Below are 18,402 nucleotides of genomic sequence, written 5' to 3'. Positions count from 1 at the left end.
CTCCTCCGTCTGCCGCCCGCCACACTGATGACTCATCTCTTCAGGCGGCAGGGAGGAGATCACATGATTGGTGCTTTTTCTGTCCGAACGTAGACGTCACATGTGAGGGTTGAGTGTGGAATCCGCGCATTGCGTTCGCTACGCCGATAGCCATACTGGGACGCTACGCCGATAGCCATACTGGGACGCTACGCCGATAGCCATACTGGGACGCTACGCCGATAGCCATACTGGGACGCTACGCCGATAGCCATACTGGGACGCTACGCCGATAGCCATACTGGGACGCTACGCCGATAGCCATACTGGGACGCTACGCCGATAGCCATACTGGGACGCTACGCCGATAGCTTATACTGGGACGCTACGCCGATAGCTTATACTAGACGCTACGCCGATAGCTTATACTAGACGCTACGCCGATAGCCATACTGGGACGCTACGCCGATAGCCATACTGGGACGCTACGCCGATAGCCATACTGGGACGCTACGCCGATAGCCATACTGGGACGCTACGCCGATAGCCATACTGGGACGCTACGCCGATAGCCATACTGGGACGCTACGCCGATAGCCATACTGGGACGCTACGCCGATAGCCATACTGGGACGCTACGCCGATAGCCATACTGGGACGCTACGCCGATAGCCATACTGGGACGCTACGCCGATAGCCATACTGGGACGCTACGCCGATAGCCATACTGGGACGCTACGCCGATAGCCATACTGGGACGCTACGCCGATAGCCATACTGGGACGCTACGCCGATAGCCATACTGGGACGCTACGCCGATAGCCATACTGGGACGCTACGCCGATAGCCATACTGGGACGCTACGCCGATAGCCATACTGGGACGCTACGCCGATAGCCATACTGGGACGCTACGCCGATAGCCATACTGGGACGCTACGCCGATAGCCATACTGGGACGCTACGCCGATAGCCATACTGGGACGCTACGCCGATAGCTATACTACACGCTACGCCGATAGCTAGCCCCGATCCAAACCTTTATATTTCCAAAAAAACTTTAAAAAGTTGTATATTTACAAGAAAAAAATATTGTATTCTTTGCAAATATTTTCATTTAATTGAAAACAAATGTTAACAAATTAAAATTGGGACACATTTTATTAGGATGTTATACATATCTTTTAAATATCTTCTTTTAAAAATATATATCTTTTCTTATATTATGATTTAACGCCTAATGTAGAAGTTCCTACCTTGAATAAAAACCACCATCTGTGAGGTACCGCCAGGAGTAGTACTACTACACTAGACAACAGTATAACACAAGTGGTTTATTTGTCATTCCCTATAGAAAATAGTTCCCCAGCTTGGATTCCAACTTCTACAAACAGCATAGACGAGATTAAAAGCTTGTAACGTGACTAAACGTAGCTGGATCCAAATGTACTGTAACTTTGGAGTACATGACGAGTTCAAACACTGCCTGGAGTGTTGGGAAGTTCTAGCACGGCGTTTCCCTACCTTTTACTGATCCTAGATCAGCCCGGCAAGTCACCTGTTGTGTTGCAGGAAAGGCAGCAGGTGGATGTAGCTGCTGCCTTCTAGTGGCAGAGCGTTGAATAGCTGGCATAGAGCAGATAGAACATAAAGATATGAGTAGTGATTGGGAATCACTGGTGTCGTGCACAGCTAACGTGCTAATGCTACGATATGATAGACAGTAACAGCCACTTCTAGTAAACAAACAGATGAAACTAGCATGATAAGTGTGTAATCCACAATATTGTGCAACATAGTTTAGCTTTTTTTTTTTCCCCAAAAAATATTCCCAGCATTTCTTCCCGACACTCTTTGGAATTTCTGAGGATCTTTTGGCACAAAATAAGTTTGTAACAGTGTCTCGTCAGCCATGGCGTCAAGTGTGAGTGTTTACAAAGTACCATCCCATGGTACGGTACATAAATAAAGTCGCTATAAATACTTCACGCAACCAGTGAACTCCCACTTCCACACCACGTGTGAGTGTGTGCGTGTGTGTGTGCGTTTACTCAGCGTTGCGTTCCGATCACGTGCGGGTTAAACTGGGAGACGATGATGGTGATGTCGTCGCGGTACATGCGGGCCAGCTCCTCGGGCAGCGACAGCATCTTGGAGAGCCTCTCGTGGTCCACGGTGCCGAACTCGTTGTTGCCCACGGCGTGACGCATCAGGTGGGTGGCGGCGTTCTGGTCCTCGAAGGCGGACGAGGCGCGGGCCTTGCGCTCCTCCAGCAGGCCCTGCATCTGTCCCAGGGTGACCCTGTAGCCCCCGACGGTGAGCGGCTGATGCTGGTGCACGCCCGTCAGGTACTCGCCCACGATGCGGACCACTTCCTGTCTGTGCAGCGTCTCCCACAGGCCGTCGGAACCGATCACCTGCGTGGGACAGACTGCGTGGATAAAAGTGCCTGTCTACGAAAATAGTCTGATGCATAAATACCTATCCACAATACGCATGCCAAAAAACATTCCAGCCGCAAGGCATGCTGGGTAGCTTGTGGTATTCATTCTCTCTTTCAGAATATGAAGAGGAGGTCATCAGAGACGTAAACAAGGTGGGGTTGATATCCAATGACGACTTGTGCATACTTCATATTGTTGTTAGACTACCCAGCATGCCTTGTGGGCATTTGGAAATAAGAGTTTTAAGTCATGTTTAGGGCTTAGTTGTACTTTACCACCCACGTAGTAGTGAATGAAGTATACGGTATTAAGTATACGGTATTAAGTATACAGTATTAAGTATACGGTATTAAGTATACTGTATACGGTATTAAGTATACGGTATTAAGTATACGGTATTAAGTATACGGTATTAAGTATACAGTATACGGTATTAAGTATACTGTATTAAGTATACGGTATTAAGTATACAGTATTAAGTCTACGGTATTAAGTCTACGGTATTAAGTCTACTGTATACAGTATACGGTATTAAGTATACAGTATTAAGTATACAGTATTAAGTATACAGTATTAAGTATACAGTATACGGTATTAAGTCTACGGTATTAAGTATACAGTATATGGTATTAAGTCTACAGTATTAAGTATACAGTATACGGTATTAAGTATACGGTATTAAGTATACGGTATTAAGTATAGTACTGTATACAGTATACGGTATTAAGTATAAGGTATTAAGTATACGGTATTAAGTATACAGTATATAATATACGGTATCAAGTATACAGTATATAATATATGGTATACAGTATACGGTATATAGTATACAGTATAGTATGGTATACGGTATACGGTATATAGTATACAGTACATTTCCTGCGGTTAGACCACAGCACCCGCGTTTATGAAGCGAGCAAGCCATAAAGCGAAGAAGCCAAGAGACTCACCAGGAATCGATCCTGCGGCCTGAGTCTGTGATAGGTGATTTCGGGCTCGGCCGTGAGGTAAGGAGGGGTGTGGTAGTTGGGGGGGATGAACTTGGTGTGCTCGTTTTCGTTGAGCTGATCGGGGCCGGACTCCAGCACTCCCTTCTGCAGCTCGATGCTCCACTTGAACTTGACGTCGCCAAAAGCACGGAACGGCATGAGGAGGCCCAGCAGGCGGTCCTGGCGTATGACCGTCTTCCTCTCGGACGGGGGGTGCTCCCCTCGGATCCGAGCCACCTCGTCCTCGTTCTGGGCGCTGTGGTCGTTGGAGAGCGTGTGCGCGCTGAATGACCCGTCCTCCTCCTGCACCCCCAACACCGCCCGAGCATCGCCGGCGTTGGCGATGTACCTTTAGAAAACAGACAGCGTATCTCAAGGCCCCGCCCGACGTACGATAGATGATGTCATGCTTACAGGTCTGGTCCGTCCACGTGAGCCACGCATGCGGTCGCTCCGGAGAAGGCCACCCTGAGAACCCAGTAGTGCAGGAACGCGTTGGGGTCTCCAACCTGGACAGACACAACGTGATGCCATCACACACAGCTTTGATTAGGAATTGAACGTCTCCCAAGTGCCTGTAGCAAACTAGCTAACTTTGAGTTGCGTGCTACGTGCCGATAAACGTTAGAATAAGAATAAGCAGCAGCTAACCGACTAAAGGAATCTTTGGTTCAAGGAGCGGGACGAGGACGTCAGCATGAGGAATATGTTTTAACAAGGATACAAAAACGCTACAGCCGAGGAGTGAATATCTGTGAGGATTGTACTACAAAGAATCTTTCATAGCAATGATCCTCTTGGCTTTCAAATGTTATGTCAACACAAGTGGCCGACTGTGTCGACGTCGACTTCATGGGCACTTTTACGTAATAACAACACATGACCAAACGTTTTCCAGCAAGGTCACATCATGAAAAAATGAAAGGAATCAAAGGACACTTTGATATTTAGTAAACATAGGCTAAGAACTTGTATATATATATATATATATATATATTTATTTATATACGTATACACAATTATGATTATTAACTATTTTTAATATGAACGTGCTTTGCTATTTTTTCCCCATTTTTTTCAACTGTGTTGTCAAATTGTCTTCTGTAATATTATGACTTTAGTCCCATAATATTGTAAATTATTCCTATTTTCCCAAAACATTTGTCTTGTTTATCATAATATTATGACCTTAAAACAAATGTTTTTAATATTTCAACTCTATGCCACTAAAATAACATAATTATAATAATATCATAATTTCCTCATAATTATACCAGTTTATCATGTCAGAATAAGACTTTTTTTCCCTTCTTAATATTTTGACTTTATTCTTGTAAAATAGCTGTTTTTTTATTTTCCCACTATTTCAACTTTCTTCTTGTAAATGTTCTTCTCATAATTATGACTTTATTGCCATAATATTTTTGAAATGATAACTTTTCCAATTTCCAAAACAATTCAAACTTTATTAATTGCTCTGTTTCTCGCAATATTATGATAGTTCATATTTCAACTTTCTGGTACTAAGTTATTTGTTACTACTTTTAGTAAAATTATGACTTTTTGTTAGATTAAAAACATTTTGACTATTCTTTTTCCCTTTTTGCTGGTGTTGTTTTTTTTCCCTTGTTAATTCAATTTCTACAATGTTCCACGGGCCAATAAAGAAACACAAACAGCTCCAGGGCCGCAGTTTGGACACCCCTGAATTATAGTCCCCATTAATGGGATCTAGACAAGAGTGCATTAGGGACATGAGAGAAGGTACCTGAGCCTCCAAGGAGATGTCATTATCCAGCCTCTTGAAGGCATTCATCAAAGCCTCGCTGGTTTCTGGGACGTCGCCTGGGCTGAAATGGGAGAAGACGCCACAGCCTCATTAGGGAAGAAGCAATTCGCCAGTATGTTTCCATGCACTGACTTCGCCAGATTACCCAATCGTTAGGTTTCGCCGTTCTGTGATTGGCCGGCGTACCCCACCCACACCCACCCCCCCTTGCTCCAGCACACCCCTACTGAGGATAATCAGACGACCCAACAATTTCAATGCTATATAGCTTGGACAGCTACTAGCGTTTATCAATGTGGACATAATGGGGACCCACCCGGCCACAATCAGTTTGAGGTTATGGGGACCGGCGTGTGCACCAAATGCCGTCGGAGCGCCGGTATCAAACAAAAAAAAGAACCAGTTTCCAATGGCATCATGTCCTGACCTGATCTTATGAAGCCAAACACAATCTCATTGAAAACGTTACATGCGTGTTGAAAAACTGGTTTTAAAGTCAATTTATGCAATAATTCTGTTTTTTTTTCACGAATTCCGTGAGAACTTCATGGAAAGCGAGCTGGTAAGAGTAAATCATGTCGTTCCTGCGTTCCTCACCTGGTGAGATCAATCAACTCCTGCCAGTAGGTCCGCAGGCTGTTGAAGTACAGCGTCTGAGCCTCCCTGCTGAAGTAGTCGTTGGGGTGTTTGTGCCACTGGAGGATGGGGCTCAGGGCCCGGCCCCCCTCCACGGCGGCCTCCAACTCGCACAGGGTGTCGTGGGGCAGCAGCGACACGGCGATGTAGTAGAAGAGCCTCTCGCTGAGCGCCTGGTGCGGAGACGGAGATGGTGGGGGTAAAAAAGCAACTAAGAGTAGAGTATAGCATAAAAATGAGCTCCACCTGCGCGCAAGCACATCCGGCGTGGCCATCAAACACGCCCAGCAGCATCCCTCGGGTCTGCAGGCATGTGGCGGCACTGCGGCGGTCTTCTATCGGAGCGTTAGCCGGGAGCTGATTGCTCTCGAAGCCCATCACGGATGACAGGTTCTTGCCATCAAACTCGGGCACCTGGAACCGGCACACAAGTCACTGAGTTAGACTTGACTTGGACTAAGTCCAATGACGATGACCTCTAACTAACCTTGAAGCTGTACTCGTTGGCTTTGAGGATGGAGTTGACTTGCGGCGGAGTGAGGATGTAGCTGTGGAGTGCTGAGGTGGTGCGGTAACATCTTGAGGGGGTGTGACGCGTGTGGGATGGGCGCCTGGAGGCAGGTGGGCGGGTGGCGGACCCTAAATGGTGATGCTGGCATGGTACCAGACTGGAGGAGAGGACCGTCGCCCGGGGCAAACCCCGGAGGAGCTGTGACATCACGGGCATGGCTGATGGAGAACTGCAAACACACGCATGCCCATGACTTACAAGACACTACATGTCACTATTACACACTACACACTCTGGGTGTATTCTAGCAGCCCCGCCTCCACCCACCGAGACAGAAAGCATCTACGACTGACAAAAGGGCTCAATCCGTTCATGCCGTTGTTCTATGGAATAAACATGCCAAGGTGCGGAATCCAATGCACAGAGTGAACCCTCTTCCTGCTAGTTTGGAAGCGAAATCTTGTTATTTGTGTCAGAATTTCAACTTTTTTGGCGCTTTTTTTGATTCATTTTGACCGATTTCTGTTGTTTTATTTCTCTAATGCACCGCATGCTAATAAAACAATAAATAAAACCTAATAAATAATAAAATAATAATAATAATGATAATAAAACCCCCTTTAAACACAACCGCTATCATATAAACTCTTCAGATCTATTACTGAATGCTTCTGTCATTTATTTTCATTCATTAATTCATTTTCTACCGCTTATCCTCAAAAGGGTCGCAAGAGCGAGAGGCGGCCTACACCCTGGACCGGTGGCCAGCCAATCACAGGGCACATATAGACAAACAACCATTCACACTCACATTCATACCTATGGACAATTTGGAGTCGCTAATTAACCTAGCATGTTTTTGGAATGTGGGAGGAAACCGGAGTACCCGGAGAAAACCCACGCATGCACGGGGGAGAACATGCAAACTCCACACAGAGATGGCCGAGTGTGGAATTGAACCTGTGGGGCCTGTGTGCTAGCCACTCGGTTGCCGTGCAGATTTTTTTTCTGAATGAGAAATCTTGTTATTAGTGTCAGCATTACAACTTTTTGGGCGTTTTTTTTTTTGTTACATTTTTACTAATTTCTGCTGCTTTATTTCTATAATAATCAATAAATCTCCTTTTCGGGCATGTTAAATTACATAAGTAATCATGTAACATACATCAATGTCACATTTTAAAGCACATTCTAAACTAAACTTAACCACACAAATAAAATATGAAAAACAGTAAGATGCAATGCAGGCCTCCACCACTCCAAGCAGTCAATTATAAATATTGTAAAATCTCTGATCTCTTTTAATTCTATGTAATATTATACAGCACTAAACAGGCACTGGTAGTCCAAGCCAGTAACTTAATGCCTTAGGTCTTGTAGCTTAGCATGCTGTAGGTCAACAGGCTAAAAATACCGACTGCAGGACGTTTGCATGGTGAGATTTGTTTTATGTGGCCATCCCCGGTCTGAGAGTGGATATATAGGACTGTTACATAATCACAAATATTTGTCAGCCATACTATTCCCTTCGGTTGAGGGCGGGGTAGTAAAAAAAAACCCGCACGCTTCTCTGGCGTATGTTATAGCCTAACAATACAATACAATACACGATATATTAAAGGTGCAACAATATGAAATATGAAGTAAACTTCTCACCTGGCTAGCAAACGTGTAAGCTAGCATGGTAAAGCAATGCTAACCATAATAGGCTACTAGCTTGAGGGTTACACCCACTTATACTACGACGGTTAAACAGCTCATGTCCGCTTTAAAACGTACGGTTGTATTAGTTCAAGTATTCCCTTTTTCACACAAGCGAAGGTTAAAAACGCATTACTGACTCACCTTCAACGAAGAATGCAAACAACTTATTTAAGTTCATGGCTTTCCACCAGGCACTCCATTTCGACGCCGTTCATCAAGCGCCGCACCGCAAGTGGAGCCTGATTGGCTGATCACTAACACCTTACATGACGTCACACCAGAAAATAAAGCCGGCCTTTCAAACTAAGAGTGGTGACTTTGGTAAGAATTGTGTGACCCGAAGCAATGACATACAGGTTAATGTTTGCATTTCAAAATAAGAGATATCCGGAAAATAAGGAAGTCTGATGCTGATTGGAATTCATTACGTTTGTGTGTTTTGAGTTCAGCTTTGAATTTCTTTTATTACAAAAAAGTGTAAATATACTAGCCCCAAGGGATTAAATAATAATAATAATAATAAACAATATTAATATTTTTATATTTTTACTAAACTTATAGTAGATATAGATATTAATGACTTATTTTTGTCCTGAGGATTTTGAGTGTGACTTTATGTTTTGAACCTGACAATGTAGCAATAACGCATGAAAAACCAGCTGAGCAGTTTCAGGTTCTAATAAGAAAAATACTCATTGAAAGGCATTTTTATTTTTCGTCCAATAAAGGCCTTTAAAGTGTTAAAATCACTAAAAATATTTAAAAATATAATATATTTTTTCCACTTTCTTAATTATAAAAAATCTTTGAATTACTATCATTTTCACAGCAATGCCATAAAATAATCGAATAATTATATTCAGCACAATATTGTGCATTTCTATTGACTGTATGCAAGAAAATAAATTACATTCAATGAAGTCATTGCGCCTAATTTGTATGACAATTTATTACAAAAACTTTTAATTCATGAAAAAAATAATTACCAAAACTATATTTACATGATGAAATAGGTATGTACAATTAGAAAAATCATCTACATGTAATCACTGACACTATTGGATTATGTACATAGTAGCTACCGGGGGTGTCACAAGATCTCGCGAGATTAGAACGTGACGAGAGTTGTCGTTCGGGGAAAAAAAATGTCTCCTGGGCACCAGGCCTGGGACGATAATCAATAAATGATTTCATAGCAACACATGGAATTAATGAGTCCAGTCTCTCTGTCTCGGTGGGTGGAGGCGGGGCTGATGGCATATACACACACAGCGTAACATATGATGTCACATATTTTTTTTCATCTCGTCTCGTTCTCTTCGGCCCAATCTCGTGACACCACGAATAAATGCCTAAATCAGAAATCTGTCATCCACCAGAGTTTTGTTGACAAGGTTCTTCCTTCCGAGGGCATTGCGAATTCTTTCAAAGATCTGTTAGGAATACCCAAAACTTCCATCACTAATGACGATACATTAAGCACACACACACATTCGCACAATACCCACCATTTGCTGCACGTACGTCAGCACGGCTGCGAGTACGAAGCTTTGAGACACAAGGTCCACGACGCAGAAGAACAAGGTGTCGAAAATCAGCAGTGTGCCCTCGTTTCCATAATAGAGTACGTCGCTGAAGGAGTGGCCTTCGTCTGTGGCGGTAAACAGACACGATGTAAGTAAGTAAGTACTAGACACAAATACGGCACGCCATCTCTCAACCCAGGATTGATACCATTGTAAAAGATGCTCTTGTCATTCGGTTCTAGGAACTCCATGCCCATGACTCTCTCAAAAGTCAGTTTGTCCCTCACGTAGTAGTCCATGTCAGGGTGGGCCTGAGGGAACAAAACCAGCATAAGAGAACAATCAAGATGTGGAATAAGAAACGGATCTAAAGACTAACATGCTCGATGACTGATCCCAGGAAGTGGTTCATGGTGTGGTAGGCACGGATGTTTTGCTCCATCTGGTTGGCTGAAGCCGCGTCCATAAGCCGTGATGGTCCGTGACGCTGGAAATGTATGAAGACGGAATAAAGAACCGGAATACAGCGGAACCCGCTTGCAACGAGACGAGGACAAACCTGAGTGAAAGACTCCCGTATCCTGTCATAATGGGAGCGCAGCCGCATGGAAAGGGCCACCTGGAAAGTCTGGATGTCCGTGTTGGGAAGAAGACCTCTTTGGCCACACATTGACTCCTTAATGCAAAAAAAAAAAAAAAAAAAGAGTAAACATAACGTTCATGCTTATAAAAATCCAAGTCTACAAGTGAGCATACCGCTTCTCTCCTCAGGTTGTTATTCATCTCCTCCATGTTGGTGTCAGCGTGGCCGTGCACCGAACGCCCGTGGATGTAGTAGCCGAAACAGCGGTGAGGTAAAACCAGCACTGAAATCTGCACAGGAAACGTATGAGTGGTTAGCACGCAGGCCACACAGCTAGGAGACCAGAGTTCAATTCCACCCTCGATCATCTCTGTGTGGAGTTTGCATGTTCGCCCTGTGCATGTGTGGGTTTTCTCCGGGTACTCCGGTTTCTTCCTGCTGGAGCCTATCCCAGCTGTCTTCAGGCAAGAGGCGGGGTACACCCTTTTTTTTGTACAAACACTGTATTTTGGGGGTGAAGTCATTCATTCATTCATTTTCTACCGCTTATCCTCACGAGGGTTGTGGGGGTGCTGGAGCCTATCCCAGCTGTCTTCGGGCGAGAGGTGGGGTACACCCTGGACTGGTGGCCAGTCATTTACCTATTTTTTAGGTGTGGTAAAAAATATGTATGGTAAATTTGGGTACATTTTTGTTAAAATCTTTGGAGAAAATGTAATTTTTTTGGTAGCAAAATTCAAAAAAAAAATTGGGGGCAAGAGGCGGGGGTACACCCTGGAATGGTGGCCAGCCAATCACAGGGCACATGTAGACAAACAACCATTCACACTCACATTCATACCTATGGACAATTTGGAGTCGCTAATTAACCTAGCATGTTTTTGGAATGTGGGAGGAAACCGGAGTACCCGGAGAAAACCCACGCATGCACGGGGAGAACATGCAAACTCCACACATTGACGGCCGAGGGTGGGATTGAACTCGGGTCTCCTAGCTGTCAGGTCTGTGCGCTAACCACTCGACCGCTGTGCAGCCCCATTCCAAAAACATGGTTGTTTGTCTATATGTGCCCTGTGATTGGCTGGCCACCAATCCAGGGTGTGCGCCTCTCGCCTGAAGACAGCTGGGATAGGCTCCAGCACCCTTGTGAGGATAAGCGGTAGAAAATGAATGAATATTTCAAATATATCTTATTATTAAATTGCTGATATTGTGATTCGTAACTACTGCAAAATTGTTTACAAACTCCTGTAATAGGCTCCAGCAATACCCTTCAGCAATCCTAGACTTTATTCACATGTAGTAAAGGTCAACTAGAGGTCATCTGTAGAAGTACAATGTAACTCACATTACTGATGGAGCAGAGATCCACAAACTGTCGGATTTTGTCTTCCACAAAATGCTCGTAAAACACAGTGAAGAAAAGCACCTGCACGGATGAAGAAGATATTTAACAGGTGCGCCTCCTTACCTTCTTATGGGGGCTGAGATTTAAGTCCAAAATGTCACCTGCAGAAGCCCAACGCAGAGCCAGAGTGTTGCCGCCACGCCGTAGCGCATGATAAGGCTGTAGGAAGGTGCGTACGCCTGCGGGGGGCGCTGTAACGTCGGCCAGGGGTCCCTCAGGGCTAAGTTAGAGAATCCCAGCACCTGCAAAAATCAAGCAGGGTGACATTCCGTTGAAAGGGAATACAAGTACAAGTATGTACGCGGAGTTGGAAGTACTTCAAGGAAGAAGAGCACAGCCATGATCTGAAAGGTCGGGCGTATTTTCCGGATGGTTTGGATCTCGTTCCACTCGTTGGCCACAAAGTACGTCCTCCAGATGCTGACGGGGGAGGGATCACGTTTCTGCTGAGCGTTGGCTAACAACAGACGGACATTCGATAAATAGATATGCAAAACATATTTCCAAAATTGTGACTACCTGACGCGGTCTTGCTAGTTTTGCTGCGTGGTCTCTCCCAGTCAATAAAGAAGACGTCAACAGACAAGTGGACTATCAGCTTGTGGAGGAACTGAAGCGCCTGGACACGGCGTACAAATGCGTTAAGCGTAGCAGGACTTCATGTTGACATGTAGCGGGTCTCACCTTGAGGGCAAAGGCGCAACTGATGTACATCACAAACTGCTCCTCCTGGTGAGGAAGTGGTAGCAACACTGACGCCTGCTGCTGGGCCTGAAAACAGACATCTTCATTGTAGGAGCTACACAATCCCAAAGCAAAGAAGATACGTGAGCATCAATCACCTTGTAAAGGATGAGCCAGTACAGTCCGGATCCCACCGTGACGGCAAGAAAGACATTAGCCAGATCTCCGGCGTAAAATAAGAAAAACATCAGCATGGTCTGAAAATAGGAAGCGGAGTTAAAAAAAATAAACATTTATCATTTATGATAAATATACTATACTGTACCCTGAAGTCAACGACAGGCGACGCGATCCTCCTCTTCCAGCTGACGGTCTTCAGCACTGATAAGAGCACAGCCAGACCAGCCAGCACACCGAGAGCAGTCTGCACACAGACCATCAAAGTCACATGGTTTATAAAAAAAAAAAGGTACACAATGACCTTAGATTCGTACTCACATCCGTCTTCATGCGAGCCTCATTCTGATCCATCTCATACTCCACAGCAAAGCTCATCTACGGGAGGAGAGAGGCAGAGACAATGTATACTTTACTGTACACAGTAGCACACGTCGTTACTGGGAAGCAGTACCTCATCACATCCACCAGATGGCGCTGTTTCTTTACAATATTTATCTTACTAAAGCAAAGTAGTCATTCATTTATTCATTCGTTTTCTATCACTTAAAATTTGTATGGTAAATTTGGGTACATTTTTGTTGCAAAATTAAAAAAAAATTTTTTTACAAACTATTTTGGGGGTAAAGTCATTCATTCATTTTCTACGGCTTATCATCACGAGGGTTACGGGGGTGCTGGAGCCTATCCCAGCTGTCTAGGGGTGGGGTACACCCTGGACTGGTGGCCAGCCAATCACCTATTTTTAGGTGTGGTAAAATTGTTGGGGGTTTTTTTTGCAAAAAATTTGTATGGTAAATTTGGGTACATTTTTGTTAAAATTTTTGTTGCAAAATTTAAAAAAAAATTTTTTTCCAAACTATTTTGGGGGTAAAGTCATTCATTCATTTTCTACGGCTTATCATCACGAGGGTTACAGGGGTGCTGGAGCCTATCCCAGCTGCCAATCACCTATTTCTAGGTGTGGTAAAAAAAAATATTTGCAAAAAAAATTGTATGGTAAATTTGGGTACATTTTTGTTAAAATCTTTGGAGAAAATTTAATTTTTTTGGTAGCTTAATTCAAAAAAAAATTTGGGGGCGAGAAGCGGGGTACACCCTGGACTGTTGCCAGCCAATCACAGGGCACATATAGACAAACAACCATTCACACTCACATTCATACCTATGGACAATTAACCTAGCATGTCGCCAATTAACCTAGCATGTTTTTGGAATGTGGGAGGGGGAGAACATGCAAACTCCAACAGAGATGGGTGGAATCAAACTCAGGTCTCCTAGCTGTGTGGCCTGTGCGCTAACCACTCGGTTATAAAAAAAAACTCAGATATAAAAAAAAAACCAAAACAACGTAAAACAGTTGAGGGCGTGCAATATAGCGAGGGATGTCTGTCGATGGCCGCCGACCAATCACTGTTGCCGGGTAGAGTTCCTGACTCACATTTGCCTGAAGACCGACTTAGCTTGAGTTACACAAGCGAGTGACATGACGGAGCCGACGACGTATGTTGTGACTTACAGACACAGTCTGTGTGTCCATATCAGTGATGGGAAGATCTCGGTACTCCACAGTCAGCAAAGGAGGAAACACCTGACCCTCCTGGGAGCGTGGAACCAACTGGAACCTGGACACATTGAAGCACGTCACGACATATTTACAAAACAACCATTCTGTGTCTTTAAATGTCAGACCTTATTTTGATAGAACTGGCAACCCGGACCACTTTAGGAATGGAGCTCACACTTTTCTCTCTGCCGCTCAGCGCATCCACGAGAAACATCCGCCGAGACAGGTACCAGCTCTTCATGCTCTCTGTGAAAGGCATACCCATAAATATGACACCACACCCCAAAGATCCGACACTGCTGATCCTACGCAAATACCACCTCGGTTAACGAAGCGTCCGTTGTACTGCTGGTTATACACCAACGTGGGCAAGGGGAGAAGTTTTCTGCCGTCTTCTCCACCGAGGTCCATGAACACATCGTAAAACAGCGGCAGGGGATGAGCGAGCACCAGGTCGGCGACTGAAACATCACACTAGCGACAAACACACATGAGTCCTGAGTCCAAGTCTTTTATGGTGGGCTGAACAAGACCAGCATACTTACACTTTCGTGGTAAGCGGTGCCGAAGCTGAAGGCAGACGAGCGTTTGGCGTCCGTTTGCGGGCACATCTGAACAAGAAAAGCAGATATCGTGTTCATTGTGAAGTAATCGGCGTATGCCGATACACGCCAATCAATATGTTTTCAATCAGCACATTAAAACGGTTAATGCAGCATTTGGGAGCCGGCACCTGTAGATTGGATGCTCCGATGTTTTCCCATTTAAGGAACTCTCCTCTGACGTTATAAACGGCAGCAAGAAGCTTAATTCCTATGTTCTGTCCAAAAATAACAAAATGTCAGCTCATATAGGAAGATTTTCTGTATCATTGTTATTTAGATTACCTTGTTTCTTCCCCTGAAACTGAAGCTAACCGGGACTGGGTCGGTCTGAAGGACTCGACTTGCCAGCCCTGGTTCGTCGCCGTAGTAAAGCCACGGCAAATGGAGTCTCCTGCGAACAAAAACGATTGACATCCAATCCAATCTAATATCGTGCGTCTGCTCTTACCAGTAGGAAATGACTTGAGTGGAAGTGAAAGCGGCCTGAGATCTGAAGACGGCGTTAAAGAGGCCGCAGGCATCAGTGCCCATCCCGCCGAAGGAGTGCATGTTCATCACGCACATGTTGCCGAGCGCCTGGCACGCCGTCAGGTTGGAGAAGCTCTGTTTGACGTATATGATTGGTTAACATACATGATGGAGGTCACGCCAAGAGCATAATCAAAAAGATGCATAATCAAAAAGATGCATAATCACCAGGCAGGCTGCTGCGGAGGAATACAGGTTTTTGACGAACCAGGCAGACAGGACACTGATCTTCTACAAGAGGAACGCCATCACAGGACATCAGCTCATGTATTTTACTATAGACTCAAATATTTATACAATAGTTATACAGTATATATTTCAAGAAAAAAAGTGTATTATTAGTGTCTACTTGGATCTTTGATGTTTTTTCCCATGTTTGTTGGTTTTGTTTTTTGAAATTTCTAAATATTTATTTGTCAATTTTCTTTTTCTATTATTATGAGTTTATTCCCATAATATTCTTTTTCCCACAACCTAATTTTCCAAAAATTACAACTTTCCTCTTTATTCTAAAAAAAGTTTTTTTTCTTAATAAAATTTAATGTAATTTTAATTTAATTTAAAAAAAATTATGATTACTTATATTTCAACGTTCTTCTTGTAAAGTTTCTTTTCATAATTATGACTTTATTCCCATAATAATTTGTCTTTATTCTCATAATATTGTTGTTTTTTCCGGAGCCTCATTTTCTAAAAATTACAACTTTTTATGTATGTTTATTTTAATATTTCAACTCTCAGCCACAAAAATGTTTCCTCTTTATTCTAAAAAAAAATCTATGTTTTTTTTCTTAATAAAATGCAATTTAATTTTTTGTAATTTCTGCAACGGTTATTTTTTTATGATTATTTTCCAAATATTTCAACTTTCTTCTTGTAAAGTTTCTTTTCATAATTATGACTTTATTCCCATAATAATTTGTCTTTATTCTCATAATATTGTTTTTTCCCGCAGCCTAATTTTCTAAAAATTACAACTTTTTATGTATGTTTATTTTAATATTTCAACTCTCAGTCACAAAATTAATATTAATATTACAACTTTATTTTTAAGGAAATCTATGTTTTATTTCTCAATAAAATGTAACACTTATTCATTTTTGTCATTTCGGCTCTGGTTATTTTATTTAATTTTTTTAATAGAAAAAGTGAGAGACAATAAGAGCAACTCACCAATTGAGAAAAGCTGACGCTGGGGTTGACATTAGAGGGCAGGCTGCTTGGGGGGAGACACAACCCCCCTGCCTGGAATACCAACATAACATATAACATGGATTATTAAGCTTTAGAATAATATCTGTTGAGAGCGGAGTGAGCTCACCAGCACGGAGGGCGAGTTACACACGCAGGAGCTTTTGATGAACGAAGCCTGGCATCTCTCACACCTGAAACACAGAAGACAGATAGTGTAAACAAAACAAGATACGGGTGTCATTGTACGATGGTTTGAATGCCGGGTGTGTCTTTTGACTCCACGGCACGGATACCTGTCTCCGCTGCTGTTTGGCACTGAGAAAGCTGAACCGTTTCCATTGCAGATCTCACACACGGCTTCATCCAAAATGTCACCGCTGATGTCCCTCTCCACTGGAAGAAACAATGGCCGCAGCAAGCAGCCATGTGGAAATGAAATAGGGTACATGATATGAAATGACCCAGCAATTCACCCCACCGAGGATGTATCCTGCGGGACACTGGCACCCTCCCTTGTCAGTGAGACTACCCGGGCAGCGGATGCACCCAAAGCCATCTTTAGTTACTGCCTGGAATGAAAATAATGAAGATGCGTTCAATGGTGGTATTTTGTAAGACAAACAGCATGAAGAGTACTTACAGGTTTGTCTGCTGGACAGGACTCACAAGCGATGGACGTCTGCTCAGTCGGGACAGTTCGGAATCCACTTTTACATACGCAACTCAGACCTGGAAAAGTTGAAATGAATTAGTTTGGTTTATTAGTTGGAGAAATGATGAACCGGCATGATGTTCTATGTCTTCTTTTTGCATACAGATATGTAGATTGAAGACATTGTTTGGAGTAGTAGTAGTTGCAGTTGAGGTAAGTGGGCGTGGCCTTTTGCCTTCTCTCTCTCTGCACCAGAAATAACAGAAATTAAAAAATGATCTAATATGTATATGGTACTATGGTCAAGGGATGTTATTTAAAAACGTTAAAATCCTGAAAAAATATGTATAGTCATTTTTAACAGAGACAACATTAATTTAAAAAATATAATGGTATTTTTTTAATATATACATATATGTGTATATATATATATATATATATATATATGGTATAATGGTAAAAAAACAATCCAGAATATTCATTTAAAGACAGAATGTATTTTTTTTAAGTATTACAAGTTTATGAATTAATTTGCATTTGCATTTAACAAACCATCATTACAATCCCATAAGTTTGTTATTATTTTATGTGCGCCAATGTTTCAAATAAGAGTAACAAATGTGGTCTGTTATATCAAGAGTGATGCTACAGTGCTGTTTTTTTGTTTAAGAACCATGTTTGCTTTTAAATAAAATCATTAAACGTTACTTTTAAAGACTAGCAAACATTGCAGGACACACGATATGGAAAATGGACGAACAGTGAACCTTTGTGCGTTTTAGTGAGATTATTTCCAAACCTCCATCGTTCTGTTGTTGATTCGGACCGCAGCTAGCACATGACAGACTGGAAATGTCAAAGAACTCGTCCACACTGCAATTAGAAGGTGCTTGAAAAGGGATGATATACAGTTGGCCGTGAATCGGCATAAATTGTATAAAAACAAACACTATGAACGGCAATCTGTATCTGCTAAGAAAAAGCGGTAGCGTCCCTGTCGCCATGGTGTGGCGTTTTCTTCCTGTTTTGTGGGCGCAGCATCCATTACTGTAATAATGCACTAGCGCCACCTTGTGTTCCGGAGGACGCACGGTGGCAGTTGCAGATACAGTAAGTAGGTCTATTGACAAAGGATACAAATAAATACAATAATTTAACATATGAAAAAAAATAATAGAATAAAAAAATAAAATAAAATAATTAAATAAGAAATATATAAAAAATAAACTGAACTAAAAATAAATCAATAATGTAAAGTAATCTGAAAAATAGAATAAAAACAAACAAATACCAATAATTAAATGAAATACAAATGAAAAAAAATATATAAAAAATCAACTGAAATAAAAAAAATCAATCAAATTATGCAAAGAAGTAATGCATTTACTTACGCTCCTAGTGGACTTGCAATGACAATGAATGTAACT

The 18,402-nt window shown here is 42.7% G+C and overlaps 2 protein-coding genes across 3 annotated transcripts; both read right to left on the bottom strand.

Moving 5' to 3' along the window:
• Nucleotides 1-1,120: 1,120 nt before the first annotated feature.
• pdp1 (pyruvate dehydrogenase phosphatase catalytic subunit 1) lies at nt 1,121-9,688 on the bottom strand. Of its 2 annotated transcripts, XM_058084832.2 has the most exons (9): nt 8,193-8,343; nt 6,324-6,576; nt 6,083-6,250; nt 5,798-6,009; nt 5,180-5,261; nt 3,826-3,920; nt 3,373-3,760; nt 2,030-2,395; nt 1,121-1,604 (listed from the first exon to the last, which is right to left on the bottom strand). In XM_058084832.2, the coding sequence occupies exons 2-8, from the start codon at nt 6,561-6,563 to the stop codon at nt 2,030-2,032; spliced, it is 1,551 nt and encodes a 516-aa protein (XP_057940815.2). In that variant the 5' UTR covers nt 6,564-6,576; nt 8,193-8,343; the 3' UTR covers nt 1,121-1,604. The 2 variants fall into 2 exon arrangements, with proteins under 2 accessions (XP_057940815.2, XP_057940814.2); XM_058084831.2 differs by lacking the exon at nt 8,193-8,343 and adding an exon at nt 9,560-9,688 and having other exon boundaries at nt 1,121-2,395.
• Nucleotides 9,105-18,106, bottom strand: LOC131137184 (meckelin-like). Its single transcript, XM_058084825.2, has 28 exons — nt 17,775-18,106; nt 16,964-17,052; nt 16,802-16,892; nt 16,617-16,716; nt 16,451-16,514; nt 16,303-16,374; nt 15,298-15,360; nt 15,050-15,204; nt 14,884-14,992; nt 14,730-14,816; nt 14,542-14,607; nt 14,317-14,470; nt 14,122-14,242; nt 13,949-14,054; nt 12,751-12,807; nt 12,578-12,676; nt 12,411-12,509; nt 12,253-12,339; nt 12,088-12,187; nt 11,886-12,025; nt 11,670-11,810; nt 11,509-11,589; nt 10,334-10,450; nt 10,137-10,253; nt 9,957-10,064; nt 9,786-9,888; nt 9,560-9,702; nt 9,105-9,484 (listed from the first exon to the last, which is right to left on the bottom strand). The coding sequence occupies exons 1-28, from the start codon at nt 17,977-17,979 to the stop codon at nt 9,404-9,406; spliced, it is 2,955 nt and encodes a 984-aa protein (XP_057940808.2). The 5' UTR covers nt 17,980-18,106; the 3' UTR covers nt 9,105-9,403.
• Between the last annotated feature and the right edge of the window lie 296 nt (nt 18,107-18,402).

This window comes from Doryrhamphus excisus, linkage group LG17 (assembly GCF_037039965.1).
Source record: "Doryrhamphus excisus strain RoL-2023G ecotype Guam linkage group LG17, RoL_Dexc_Guam_v1.1, whole genome shotgun sequence".
Taxonomy (NCBI): Eukaryota; Metazoa; Chordata; class Actinopteri; order Syngnathiformes; family Syngnathidae; genus Doryrhamphus; species Doryrhamphus excisus.
This window is presented reverse-complemented; position numbering and strand designations above follow the sequence as displayed.